Consider the following 14,541-nt stretch of genomic DNA (forward strand, 5'->3'; position numbering starts at 1 on the left):
CCAGCACAGCTCTGAAAGCTGCTTATGGAGTCACCCTCCATCCAAACCCAACATGAAAGGGAGAAGGATAATTATCAGCACTCTGCTGGTGGAGGAATTGAGGGATGTGACCACGAGGGTCCTGCTGGAAGTCTGGGCCAGAATGAAGTCCAGAGCCCAAACCTGCCCAGCTGAGGCCATTGCTTCTTGCATGAGCAAGGAAGATTGTAGGAAGATTTCACTCAACTCCTTTGCATCACCAAGATGAGGACTCATAACCCCAACTCCTCTTACAAGTTGCTTTGGGAGATATTTTCCCTACCCTCAGCACAGAGGGCAAGTCAGGCAGAGCAGGGAAGTTATTCCCCATGCCCCAGGGAAGCTGAGTGCATGCAGGGATCAGGAAACAGACCTGATCTTATGAATCCCTACAGGGTGGGTGTCAGGGGGATGGGGCCAGTGGCAGGACAAGGGGTAACAGGCACAGGCTGGCACACAGGCAGTGCCCCTGGCACAGGAGGAGAAAGAACTTTGGTGCTGAGGTGGGGGAGCCCTGGCCCAGGCTGCCCAGGGAGGGTGTGGAGGCTCCTTCTCAGGAGGTTTCCAACCCCACCTGGACACGTTCCTGTGCCCCCTGAGCCAGGGGAAGCTGCTGGAGCAGGGGCTGAGCAGTTCTACAAAGCCCTTCCCACCCCCAGCATTCAGGGATTGTGTGATTGTGGGGTCCCAGCAGTGTGCAGACCACAACACAGAGCTGGCTGCTTTGCCTCTTGGCCTCTCCGCTGCTCTGTGGTCTGTAACACAGTCAGACATCCCTGTCCCCACTGCAAAGCATGGCAAAGCAACTTATCTCCATGACTCAAAAAGCCTTTGGATGTCCCTGGTACCTCTGGGGAAGTGACAGCACCATGACAGTGCATTAAGATCAGAGCAGCAGCAGGAAAACCAACCCAACATACAAGCACAGCCCCGACCACGCCGGTGACTGCTCGGTGCACACACAGCTCGGTCCCTCAGGACTCCACGGCCACTCTGGCCTCAGGGGGCTCCTTCCAGCATGGTTCAGTGCACTACAGGGCCCTGCATCGAGGACATTAGATCATCTCCCTGGTACCTTCATCTCTTCTTGTCACTTGTGGTTAGTGGCACTGAAGGGCAAAGGAGCTTTTAGGTGAGAAGAGGAAAGTGGCAGCTTTCCCAATCCTCCTCCAGAGGTTTCCCACAGAGGCAACAGGAACCCCAAAGGTTCAAGCTGCAGAGGCTGCCTCCAGCTTCAACAGTTGGAGCCCTCAAGCAAACATTCAGGCCCCCTCCTCCACTCCTGCTGTGCCAGCTGCAATATCCTGTAGTGCTCATGTGAAGAAACTTTGAGCAGCACTGGTTCAGGCTGGCTTCAGGTGAGCAACAACAGGAGGGGAGGGGAGAAGGAGAAGCTTTGATGTCTCCACCAAAACCCTTCCAGTCACCTGAGTTCCTTTGTATCATCACAGGCTGTGGCTCCTGACAGATGGCCCACAGTGAGCCCTTGCTCCTGGCAGCACAGGACACAGCCTGCCCACAGGGATGCCCTCTGCTCCAGCTCAGCTGGGTCTCTGCATTAATCCTTGTGTCCAGCCATCTGAGTTAGTGCTGCAGCATCTCAACCCCTGGTGCATTCCCAGAGCCTCTCTCTGCTCTAATGCTGCTGCTCTCTGTAATTTTCCATTCCTGTGTCCCTGCCTTCCCAAGCCACCACTGCATCCATGAGTTCTCCCCCTGATGGAGCCACATTTCAGTACCCTCATCACTGCTCTTAAACTGCCCATATTCCCAGCTTGGATCAATACCAATTTCTGCCACTTACTTGCCTACCTTTCAGCAGGCCCTTCTTTGTTCTGCATAGAAATAAAACTCAAACTGTACCTTGCCAGAAGAATGACTTTTTTAAACCTTCATCCCCACCCCCCTCTGCTTCCTCCCTCTATTCTTCTTCCCCTTCTTCTTCAGGAGCAATTTGATGTAATTTGCAACTGTCTGGCTGCAAATGAAGAGAGACACAAAGCTTTTCTGTGCAACATTGAAAAGCTGGCTGCTTTTCCCTCCAATTTCACTTAGCAAGAGGCTTTAACTTGGTGTGTGATCACTGTGTGTCATTAATAACCCCTCCAATTCCTTTCAGAACTCAGCAAAGTGGAGGCACAATCAGGAATCAAAGGCAATGGGTTATTGAGATATAATATCGTTTCAGGGAGCGAGGGATGAGCGTGCCAGGGAGTGGGGAGAAGGTGAAGCACTGCAGTGTTGGGCTGGCTGACAAGGGACACTGAAGAGGACATGAGGTTTAAGAAGAAGCCTAGAGGCTTGATTCCTTCTCTGCTTTTCAGATCCAAAGATTTTTGCCTTCATGGGTTGTCTTTCCCCAAGCCCTGTGGACTCAGGTCACCAAGAGAGCTGGTTCTGTCATCCAGGGCCAGGACAAGGGGTAACAGGCACAGGCTGGCACACAGGCAGTGCTCCTGGCACAGGAGGAGCAAGTCCTTTGGTGCTGAGGTGAGGGAGCCCTGGCCCAGGCTGCCCAGGGAGGGTGTGGAGGCTCCTTCTCAGGAGGTTTCCAACCCCACCTGGACACGTTCCTGTGCCCCCTGAGCCAGGGGAACCTGCTTGAGCAGGGGCTGGAGCAGCTCTGCAGGGCCCTTCCAGCCCCAGCATTCAGGGATTCAGTGTGATTCTGAGTCTGATTTAATTGTGCAGCTCCCCAGCCTGTCCTCAGGGAGCAGAACTGAAGAGGAAACAGGATCTTCACACATGCAGGATGCAGAAAGCTCTGTGAAGGGCTGGGAGTGGGAGTGTGTCAGCCTGGCTCGGAGGTGGTGCTGGGCATGATGCTGGTTCTGGCTGGATGCCACACACCCAGTCACTGTGAGCAAGGTGTGATGTGCTTCCCACTTCTCACGTGTGAGCAGCCAGGATGTGAGGGACAAACCCACCTCACTGTGTGCCAGCCCTTGGGCTGTGCTGAGGTTCACAGGGTGCTGCCCACATCCGAGGGCTCACACCACAGTGTGTGGAAACAGACTCCCTGCCCACACAGCCACAAGGCAAAGCTTTCCTCCTCTTTACCCCAGCTGACAGCAAGGGCAGAGAGACTTGGCATCCTTTTCATCTCTTTAGTAAGCCTGGTTGATCAGACACTTCTGCTAGTTCACCAAGGGGGGACTTTACCTCCCTGTTCTAGCAAGCTCCATCTTTCCTTCCCTGAAGGAAGACTCATGTATGTGTTACCTCCAGACTGCTCTGAGAGTAATTCACCAGCTTTGAAGGCAACACAGGTCTTTTAATACCACAGTACACAGCTGCCAGCTGTCTCACTTTGCACCCTGAGCACTCTAGTCCTTACAAAGGAGGGTGAAAGGCACAACTCTATTCACCTCTGGCAAAAGATGCTAAGACAGACTGTCAAAAACCAAGCTTTCTTGAGTTTAAATCCTATTTAGCTGCCATCCCCCAAGGAAAACTTGTCAGAAATGCCATAAAAGCCACTAGAGACCAGGGTGATTCCTACTGACTGGTGTAGACAACCCAAAATATACCAAGAAACATAAAACCTCAGGAAAGCTACACTGCAGACATGGTCATGCAGGAACTGTGTGGCAACATTCTGAAGACAGGCTGACATTGGAGGGCATACCCAGTGACAGACTTGGAAGAGAAGTCCTGCTCCAGCTGTGTGACACACCACATCAAAGCATCCCCATCAATGTGTCCTTATGAAATCCCCAGTCTGGACTAAACAAAGTCATTTGTCTCTATTCAGGTTCTTGAAGTCTGGTCTCTGTGTTGAGATCAACAAAGGAAGGTAGTTGGGGCATCTGGGGTTGCTTTGCAGCACACTGGCCAGTGCAGGATTACCAACAGGATCCTTTCTGTGCCAGTTTGATCCCTTGCTGTCCCTAAACATGCTGATGCTTGGTCATGCATTCAGGTGACAGTTTGTGTCACTTTACACTGGTGTCACACACCCTTAAACTTTCTTCCTGCTATTGCTGTGTGCAATAAAGAGACAGTAAACAGGCAGAATGGGCAAAAATCCACTTGTTTACCTGATTATGGCCCATTTACTCAAATCCCAGTGGTGTGGGCCAGCACATTGTGTTCTCTGCCCTATGCTAGGCTCCTCACTGTATTCCTGGTGAGAGGCTTTGCCACAGAATTCATCAGAAGATGATCTAGACATGAATGCACACAGACAAAACTTCATGGCCTTGTTCCCAAAACAGAGGAACAATCAGTTACCTGTTACTCCTGCCTGAGACTCATTGCCAGAGTATTCTCTGTGAGCAGCTGGGTCAGAGAGGTGGGAGGTACTATACAGACACAAGCAAAGCAAGCTAGGGAAACAGAGCTGAAGGCTACCTCAGGTGACCTGGCCCATGGCCATGCATCAGGATAGAGGTTTGTTCCATTCTGGGAGTAACCACCTCTAACTGACTACTAAAATGACCAAAGAGAGAGAATCCTGCCTTCTTGGTCATTGAGAGGCTTTACAAAAGAGAAACTAAATGTGATGAAGTGGTGTATTGCCAGCCTGAAAATAGAGAGCTCCAAATGCAGCACAGCTCATCTTCATCTTAATCCTGAAGCTTAATTACACCACATTGCTCATTAACTGTCTCCAGACAAACATGTTCGAAAGTACTCAGCTAGCACAGACTTCTCAGTGTTCCCAAGCAGCTTCTTACACCTCCCTTCACATAAAAAGCCTTTGAATCACCACATCACAGATCAATTGCTGCTTTAAATACTACTCCGTGCAGCACTCCACAGCCACTGAAAGCACCAACAGCGAGAGCAGAGCCCAACACACCAAATCCCCAACCCAGAACTGCAGCAAAACCCAGGCTGTTTTGTATCCACTGAGCCTCACATGGCACTTCAGAGTCCCTCTACAGGTCCTAGGTACAGACAAGTCTGTCTTCTCCACTGTGTTGCAGCACTGCACTGTGGCTCCTCACAAGTGCTCCTCCATCCTCTGCCTTGTTCTTAGAGATGCTGTCAATACCCTGCCTTGGCCCCTTACACAGAGATGACTCCATTGCTCTCAGCCTGGAAGGCTGACTTTCCCCCTTCTCACACAAAACTGAACACCTGGTTATCTGCACTCCTTCCCCTTGCTGCCCCTGAGTTCACAGCATCTTTATTGTTTCAGGGTTAAGTGGCATTTCCCAGCCCTCGAATCCCAACACAGGCCCACGCAGACACAAAGGGGCACAGCTAAAGCAACATGGACAAGGATGTGTGCACAGGGAGGTCTCGAGGTGAGCTGCAAGAGGTGAGGGAAGCTGTTTGGATCTGTATGGGTTAAAGAGGAAATTTATGGTTAAGAATTCCTAACTCCTCTCCAGAGACCCCTGGTTTACATTAATTATTCTGTTGCCTTGAGCACTCAGGGCCTCCTGTGAGCTTCTGTCTATAAGTACCCAACTCCTCCGCCCACTCACCTCCAAATGAATCCTTTCAACGTGCTTGATCAACCCCCTCAGCACAGCAAGGGAACTGCCCAGCCAGAGCTCTCAAATCACACCAAAATGGGAACAGCAACACTTCAGAGCCCCTTTTTTCAGCTCACCAGCAGGTCCTGGGGAGGCAGAGCACTTCTCTGCAAGGAGGGACCTGTCCCACACAGCTTGGCCTCCTGTGATCTCCACTGCCCTTTGTTCCCCAAACCAGCTGCGGAGCCAGCAGGACCCAGGAACAGATCACAGCTCAGCAGTCTTGGTCTCAACCATGTAACCCATTTCTCTTCCAAACAATGGGATGTGGCAAGTGTGTGTGTTTGTTTTCTTTCCTTCTGAGAAGCTGAAGTCATTTCTGGGTCCTGCACAGAGCCACTCAGCACACTGCCCAGGCACCCTGCAGGGCAGTGGCAGACCAGGACCAGATGCACCAGAAGTTCTGCATGCCTGGAGGAAAAGGCTCTGGTGTCTTGTCTCCTGTCAGCTTTCCAGCATGCCCACTGTGCAGGCTGGGCCCACATGCTTCACCCCAAAGCCCACAACTCCTCAGTGACAGATAGCTGGAGATGTCACACCACAGAGACAGGCTTGGCTGGAGTTACATGGGGCAGCTTTGGCAAGGTGGAGAAAAGAGGAGTAGCTCTGAGAAGAGCAGAGCTGTGCTTTGGCTCTCATGTCCCAACCTCAGGCCACACTTCTCTTTCACAAGCAGGAAAATGAATCTAAGCCACTTCTCACCCTCCCTCCCTCCCCTGACAATCCCCCACAGCACCATTCCCTGGGACTTACCCCTGGCAAAGTCTTCTGCTCGTGCAGTGCTGTCTGGGCTTTGATGGCAGAGTCTCTGGCACAGTATGTGAGGAATGCACAACCTGCAGTGGATACAGCAAGTGACAAGTCAGACATGGCATTACAAGTGCACATGGGCACAATCTTCCTCTTGGGTAACAGCAGGTGACCAAAGCACAAGAAGTACAGGTGCTGTCCTGTTCCAGCAGATCTCTGCCCCAACCTTTCTGCTCTGGTACAGAGGAAGAGCACAGGACAGCCTTTGTGCAAGACCTGAATTTCTTAGGGAGGGGTGGGAGGGGACAGAGGGAGAGGTTTGCTAATCAAAGGTACAAATGTTCACTTGGATGTACCAAAGTCTCTAGGGAAAAAGACAAAGAAACATAATCAAAGGCCATGCAGGCCCCATCCAAGGTCTGTTAAAGGGGCCCAGTCAATCAACCAGGTCTGAAAGGGGTGTTGAAAGAGGGGAGAAACAAGAGAGCAAAAGCAAGCTCATGTTGCTTATGGGGTGAAACAGCTCCAAACACAAGGATCAGGAATTAGAGGCTCATATGAAAGCTCCCGAATGCAAATTGATGGAAAGCTGCAGGAGGAGAGGCCTGGCTTTCTGTGCCACACACACCCCCCATACAGTGTGCACAAACACACACAAACATACATCTGCACAAGGGAAATACAGAGGAGTGTGAAGCATAACACATTCTGCAAGGGCCAGCTTAAGAAGCAAGATGAAAAGCACAGAGAAAAGGCCAGATCCTGACATCCTCTGTCAAGACCTGACTCAACCTCTCAGCCTAACATAAGAGAGAAATTGCAGCCCCTCCAGGAAGAAGAAGGATCATCTTTGGGTGCTTTGATGCTGAGAATAATCAAATACAACTAAGCAAAGGAAAAAATTTGGCTGGTTATCAAGAAACATTTCCTAGCAGAGAGAGATTTATTAGACTGTGGGATGATCTCCCCAGGGAAGTGCCTGGAGCTCTGTCACTTGGGTTGTTTCAGATGAGGATGGGCAAAGGCACTGGAGAATAGACTCAAATGCTAGAATGCATCTGACCCCCTCACTCAGCCCCCTCCTGCTCAGAGTGGCATTTCACATCCTTCAGCTTGGTGCTAATGGCCATGTCTATGTTGGTGTGCTGGGGCTGCAGATGCAGTGTTATGGCCCAAAGAGAGAAGCCCATTCTTTCATCCCCACTCTCTCATGGCTGCCTTGGAGAAGTCCAAAGCTGTTTCAGCTTTCCATGGATCCAAAAGTAGCTGCAGAACAGGGGCTGCCTGCATCTCTCCCCTCCACCCCATAAGAGTGACTCCATGGTCCAAACCACTTCTAGGCTGCATGGCCACCAGCTGCTCAGGACAACCCCAATCCATGGCAGCAAGATTACACTGTTCTTCCATCACAGCTCCAATAAGTTGCTGCAGCTAAGCAAATCACACCTGTCCTTACAGCTCTCGCTCCACAAACAGCACACAAGCCTGAGATATCTCTCAACAGGTAATTAGAGCTCCTTATTGCACAGGTTTTGAACAAAGAATGCTGCACCAAGGCCAGATATGGGATCAGTGGATAAATGAACAATGCACGTAGGTAACCTTGACTGCTCATGGCAAAGGCAGCAAGGGGGGGAAGATGCACCCCTTTGCTTTTATTCCCCTCTCACAGGCTTCTGTGATGTCAAGCATCAGAAAAAGCCTCAAAAGCACCTGTACAACCAGAGAGCTCAAATCCTATTCCTAACAGCTTTGGAGGCCAAAGTCCCAAACACAGGTGCTTGCTCCATCCCACCTGATGCTCCATCTGCTGCTTTGCAGGTCACACCAGACTCATTCTCAAACAATTGGGGTCAGGTTTGGCACTCAAAACTCTGAAGTCAGGTGTTGGGAATAGCAATTTATTCCACTGAGAGCTTCAATGCATTGGTACCATGTCCACATGCAACAAAGCCAGCATCCTTGCCTCAGCACAATGACACAACCAGCCTAAGAAAACTAAGCAGAGGAGAGGAATAATTCTACAGGAAGCAAGCTGCTGAGTTAAGCACTCAAACCCAGTCCCTGAGTCCCAATTCCAGTGCTCAGAGCATCACAACACACTGGCAGGCTCAAAAACCCCCAGCCTGTGGGAGGACATGGATAAAATGAGGGCTGGGCAAAGGTGCACTGTTTAGTGGGGATAAAGGAGAGACACTCCTCACACGGGGATAAGACAGTTATTTTGCAAGGTACTGTTGTCATGCCAGATAAAGCCTACCAACCCCTCCATGCACCTGCACCAATGCACAATATGTGCCAAGAATCCCCTCCCTAGAACCCTTTGGTCCTGGTCTTCCTCACAGCAAAGGCAGCCCAAAAATACTGTTGATCTTTTAGGTGTTCAGGTATCTGTACCAAGAGGCAGCAGCTTGTGGAGACAGAAGCATCCTGCAGCTATGGAGCCTGAAGATGCCTGGCTCAAACCTCCTGCTGCTTCACTCCCAGGACAGTCCTTGCTGCTGCCCTGCTTTTTAAGGATGCAGATATTTGCTCAACAGGAGCCAAGTTGTACTCCCTGCCTGCACTCAAGCATGAAACAGCACTTGGGCAGCCTCTAACAACAGGCTGTGTCTTGGTTGCACTGGGATAAACACAGGAGAGCCCTGTCCACTGCTCTGTCCCTGAGCTCTTTGTGTCTCTCAGCTTTCAGGACACTCAGCTCATTCATTTCATCTCGTTCCTGCTTGCCCAATGACAGGTACCTGTGAGGCTGTAGTGGCTGTGGAAAAGAGGGAGCTAGAGAGGGCAGCTACAACCTTTGGAAAGCAAGAGTACTGTCCTTCACAGCCAGCTGTTTTGGAAGGCAGATGCAGGAATCAATTCTGTTCTCTTTGCAAAGTCTTGGTGAGAAACACAGAAAGGGCTTCTGCAGACACAGGACACCCTAAGCCTAACTGTGTAAACAAATAACCCTTCCATCCTGAAAGGACATTAACCCCTGCAAGCTAACTCTTCAGCTACTGCTTAGGATGCAACAAGTGAAGCAGCAGGCATTTCCCACAGCCTCTCCCTTGTTCCCTGCCTTTGCCCAGGTGCTGATGATTAGGAATACCAGAGGCTCAAGGAAAGCCAGGCTTGCCCACCTCAGAAGGGTTTCTATGCTGGAATCTGCTTACCACGTCTTTCATGGGTTCTTCAGGCTCCTCAAACTGACAGAGGCACCCAGAGACCTACTTGACAGTGAGGAGACATCCACAGAGGCACAAAAGGGCCCACCACTCTCACTAGATTTTCTCACTTCCACATTTCCTGCTTTGGTTAACAGCAAATTCAGGTTGACAGGCTCATGCCCCTTCAGGCACTTCTAACACCAAGTCAGTTATTCCTTCTGAGACATGGGACATGATGTTAAAAAATGCTCAGGCTGTTAAAAAGTGCTGGCCTTGAAGGTCCCAGGCACTTGGCCAACCAGCTGGTGATGATAATCCAGTTACAGCACAGGGAAGTGTAACAGCACCCAGAGCACTGGCTATAAAATCAAGCTGTAACAAGTCCTGAATGGGGGAACTTGGACCAGAGCTGCTGCTGGACAGTGAGAGCTGTAACCAGGGTCACTTTCCCCAGCATCTGCTTCCTCTGGGGACTCAGTGACTAGTCATCTTTGATATGATTTTGGAATCTAAGGCTATGATCATTACACTGATGCAGCAAACCATTTATTAAAGCCTGACCCAATCTTCAGGGGATCCAGGTGATTAGAAAGCATCCATTGCATTCTCAGTTCTGCATTACACCACTTAGAGATTGTACCACAGTGATTCTGCTTGTAGAAATCCTGTGCCATTCTAATCATTAACTCTGTGCTATACTAATCAAAACAACTCTGTCTGGAAAATGAAGCTTGAAGTGTAGCTGTGATTTAGTGTCAAGGATCCCTACAAGGATCTGGATGTGCCCTCACTGTTGGGTGACACCACCCTGCTCCCACTGTTTCCAGGAGCTCCCCATAAGAACCCAGCCTAGTTCCACCTGCAAGAAGCTGCAGCAAAATACCTGTATCTATAGAGATACATATATATTCTGTGCCTGGCCCTCCCTACAAACCTATACATTGATTTGGGGATTTAGAGTCCCTTCAGAGCCTAAACATTACTCCAGACAGCAACAGCCTAAAAGCCTTGAGTAAGAAAAGGCTGTCAGTTTGCAGAAGAGAGAGGTCTCTAGATTCAGCTTAGAAATCACATCAAATACTTCAGCAGGGGAAGGATGGAGTCAGCAGGGAGCTTATCTACAAGCCTGCAGAAGCTGAGTCAAAACTCAGCTGCCAGTGAGACAAGTCAGGCTGAGGTGGTTGCCTCCTTGCCCTTTGGGAAAGCCATCCACGCTTCCACAGGCTGCACACTTCCCCACACACCCTGTGAGGGTTGCTCCCATCCCTGCAGTTCAGCTTATCACCTCACCTTCCACAATCTCTTCACTTTCCCTGCCACAGGCACTGCTAAGAAGCCTGTCCAGGATAGCATGGTTGACACTCCTGGAGGAATTGCCCTCTGCCCAATCCTGGAACACAAAGCCAAAAATTTCCACTTGGTTCTCCCTGCTCAGTCTCCTCTGACCCATTCCTGACTGTTCAAATGCCTCCCTGCTCTTCTCATGAAAACATCAGCTTTAAGACAAACACTGCTATTAATATGCAAATGTATCTGTGATTAACATAAATAGGAAAAAAAAACCCTGCCTCATGACTAATATTAGGAGGCTGGAACTGTATCAACTACCAGTAGTCAGGTTGCTGAGACACGAACAGTCAGGCACTAACAAAACCATTTCATAACAGTGCTCATGTTGCTAGCAGGCCTGCAAGATCCTCCTCTGCCTCCACTGAACCCCTCAGTCCTCAGGATCTGTGCAGGACAGACCTGGCCAGCTCCTGGGCTCTTGGGCTCTGCAGCCCTATCATGCCCTCCAGCCCCTGGCAGGGCCTTTTCCACTTTTCCTTTACTCCCTGGGGGCAGAGGCAGCTGCTCAGCTCCATGTCGAGCTGCAAGGGATTGCAAGAGGAGCTTCTGAGCTCTACCAGCAGTGCTGGCTTCTCACACAACTGCTTCTCCCCGTTTAGAGAAAGGGAAGGGGAAAAGCAGATGGAAGCTGCATGTGAGCTGTCAACTGGATCTCACTGCAGATCGGGGAACGTGGGGAGAGAAAACTGAATCCGATGTTAAACTGCCCCAGAAAGATTCTGGCTTCTGGATGGCACAGGAGTGAGTGCACAGTTGTCCAGATTTGCCAAAGCCTTTCCCAGATCAGGGGCTGTGAAGCTCTGGCTCCTGTGACAGTGCTTTGGGCTACTGCTGCTTCTGGGTCAGGTCTGGCACCCTCTGGGCCTGCTGCTGCTAACAGGAGCTGTGGCTCCTGGCCAGGCTGGCCTTCTTGCACAGAGCCCAAGCCAATGCAGACAGACTTGATATGATGAGAGGTGAAGGCTGGGGTCAGGGTTGGATGGATTGGGGGACTAATTTCTTTGCTGCATGCTAAATGCCTCCCCCAACCCCAATCCTTGACTTCTTTGGAGAGATATATTGCCTATTCCCAGAAGAGATCGAGGGTCTACACGGGAACCCATGCCCACGGGAAAGGAATCCCAACCTTTCACTTGCTACAAAACCAGTTGGGTGGAGGAAACCAAAGGTGTGTGGAAATGACTGTGACAACAGCCACCAGAAAAAACACCTACACAGCTCAACAGCCCTTCCTGGCTAGAGCACAGCACCAACAACCTCTGACTAACACCTGCACCCGCTCCACAACGTCAAAACCAAAGGGATACATTTCTTTTGCTGCAGGAATCCTGCATTACCAAGTTAATGTCACACAGATCTAGCTAATATCCCTGCTGCCCCCTCTAATTTCTGTGTCTGTGGCAGATCCCCAGAATCTGTCTCCTGCCTGGAACCTGACTTCAGACCACACAGTCTATATTTAATATGTCAACTGAAATGAAATGTGCAATTGCCTCTTGCCTCAGGCCCATTCTGCTCCTCACTGGGTTTGAAACCTAGCAACCCAGTGTCAGATGGCAGCAGGTTTGGACTCAGCCCCTTGCACACACAGGCACACAAACACATGGCATTTTGGTAAGTCCCAACCAGACATGCTTCAGCTAAATTCAAGCCTGCCCAGCTCCCACAGGCTTCAATGAGGAAGTGTTTTCCTTTTGTGCTGTGCTTAGATTTGGCCTTCTGTTTGAAAAGGAATGTGTTTTGCTCTTATCCCCTTCCCTTTCTTGGTCAGTCTAGAGTGGTTTAGGGTGCCACAGCACTCAGTTTTATGTTTTCTCCTGAATCTGAAACCAGAGGCGTGGAGACTGAATGCAGCTCACACTCCCTCCAGTGTGCACCAACACACAACCCCGTCAGGAATTGTTCCAGGGCACAGAGGCTGAGGGCTGGCAGCTTTCTGTACAGGTACTTACTGTAGGTTCCCTGCAGGTTTGCTCTACCTGTGCCAGGGATTTGTGCTGTGGTCATCCTCCCAGATCCCACAGCAGCTCTGGGAATTCTCATTCATGGCTGGAGCCGTGGTGATCACCAGATCCCAAACACCTGCTGGGGGTGAGCTACAACGGCTTCAGGGAAGGGAGCTGACACCCTGAACGTGACAGCTTCTCAACACAACAATAAGTGCAGCTAAACCAGCCTCCTCAAACTTTTTAGCATCCACTCAGGGTCTTTCTATGAAGAAAGAACCCCCATCTATCCCAATTCATCATCACGAAGGCCCCTCACCTATCCCAAACGCCACTGGCCACAGACTTGCGGCCGATACTCTTTGTTAGGAGGATGTTAAAAGCTCAGCGCCGTATTCCTGCCAGGGAGGAGGGTCCGAGCCCACCGGGAGGGCAGCCGGCTGCTCGCCGAGGGCTCCCGTTTCAGCCCTGGCTGCCGCGACCCGCAGCAAGCCCGGGGCTGCACTCGCCGCCTTTGTCAAACACGACCCACGCACCGGCCACAGGCCCCGGGCTACCGGCGGGGCTTCCAGCCCAGCCCCGCCCGCGTCACGCCGCCGACCCCCCGCCCGTGGGCACCGCGGACCCTTCTCCCGGCCGGAGCAATCGGGGGCCAGAGGCATCGCATCGCGGCGGGTCACGCGTGGAGCGACCCGGGGGACGGCGGGACCCGCCGCCCTTTGTGCGCGCCCCGGGGTGCGGGGCCGCGGCGTGCGGGGCCGGGCTCACCCTTGTGCATGCCGGTGTAGCGGTCCTTGAGCACGGTGAGCTCGTAGATCTTGCCGAACTGCTCGAAGAGCGGCTTGAGGTCCTTCTCCTCCAGGTTGCGCGGGATCTGCCCCACGAAGAGCTTGATGGCATCCAGGTCCTTCATGCTGTCGGGCTGCGCGGGGGGCTCCGCGCCGCCGCTGCTGCTCATGGGGGAGGCTCGGCGCGGCGGGCGCGGCGGCTGCGGCGCTGGCGGGAGCGGCGGCGGCTGCCTCCTCGCCTCGCCCTCGGTGAGTCTGGCCATGCCCCGCGCCCGGCGCGGCTGCGGGCGGACGGGGGAGGCAGCGCGGCTGGACAACGGCCCCGAGGCTGGGAACGGCAACGGAACGGCAACGGAACGGCCCCGCGGCTGCGAACGGGAACGGCAACGGGAACGGCAACGGGAACGGCCCCGCCGCCGCCTCGCCACAAAGGGCCGCCCCGCAGCGCCCCCTGCGGGCCCGCCGCCGGCCGAGGCGGGGCACGGCGGCCCGGGGGAGGCAGCGCAGCGGGAGGAGGGGGCTCGAAGGAAGGGTACGGGGCTAGGGGAGAAAGGGCCCCCAAAGAGGGGCATAGAGACAGCAGTGGGAGGCCCGAAAGATGGGCGCTAAGACGGGGAGGGGTGCCCAAAAGAGAGCCCGGTGAGAGGGGCAGAGGGATTAGGAGGCAAAAGAGGGGCGGCGGGAGGGAGGGTCGAGCGGCATGAGGATGGAGGTGGCACCAAAAGATGGCATAAGGATAGGAGATCCCCATGAGATGGTCATAGGGATGGGAGGGAGCCCACAAGGTAGCCCCTTTGGCGAGGAGAGCCATGGAAGTGCTTGTAGCCACACACAGGGAGACAAGGCAGCATCATCTGCAGCCCAAGGAGACCCAACACCAGTTTGACTTGGGCAAGAGAGCCGTAGTTTTAGGGTCCAAATCCTGGAAACGCTGAGGCCCTGGGAGCAAAAGGGAGAGGTTTAAGCAGCCACAAACAGACCCCACGTGCTCAGCAGCAGTGGGAGGTATTGCTTGTAGGACCTGGTACTTATCTCAGAAGGACAAATT

At 52.4% G+C, this 14,541-nt stretch overlaps 1 protein-coding gene across 2 annotated transcripts in view; it reads right to left on the reverse strand.

Annotated features, from left to right (window-relative positions):
* CELF5 (CUGBP Elav-like family member 5) overlaps window positions 1-13,756 on the reverse strand; it is a 33,406-nt gene extending 19,650 nt beyond the window's left edge. For both annotated transcript variants that reach the window (XM_062015158.1, XM_062015157.1), the window contains exons 1-2: window positions 13,474-13,756; window positions 6,261-6,343 (exon numbers count right to left, since the gene is read on the reverse strand). In XM_062015158.1, coding sequence (XP_061871142.1) covers window positions 6,261-6,343; window positions 13,474-13,756 — 366 coding nt within the window. The remainder of the gene's footprint in view (window positions 1-6,260; window positions 6,344-13,473) is intronic.
* Window positions 13,757-14,541: the final 785 nt, after the last annotated feature.

This window comes from Colius striatus, chromosome 25 (assembly GCF_028858725.1).
Source record: "Colius striatus isolate bColStr4 chromosome 25, bColStr4.1.hap1, whole genome shotgun sequence".
Classification (NCBI taxonomy): Eukaryota; Metazoa; Chordata; class Aves; order Coliiformes; family Coliidae; genus Colius; species Colius striatus.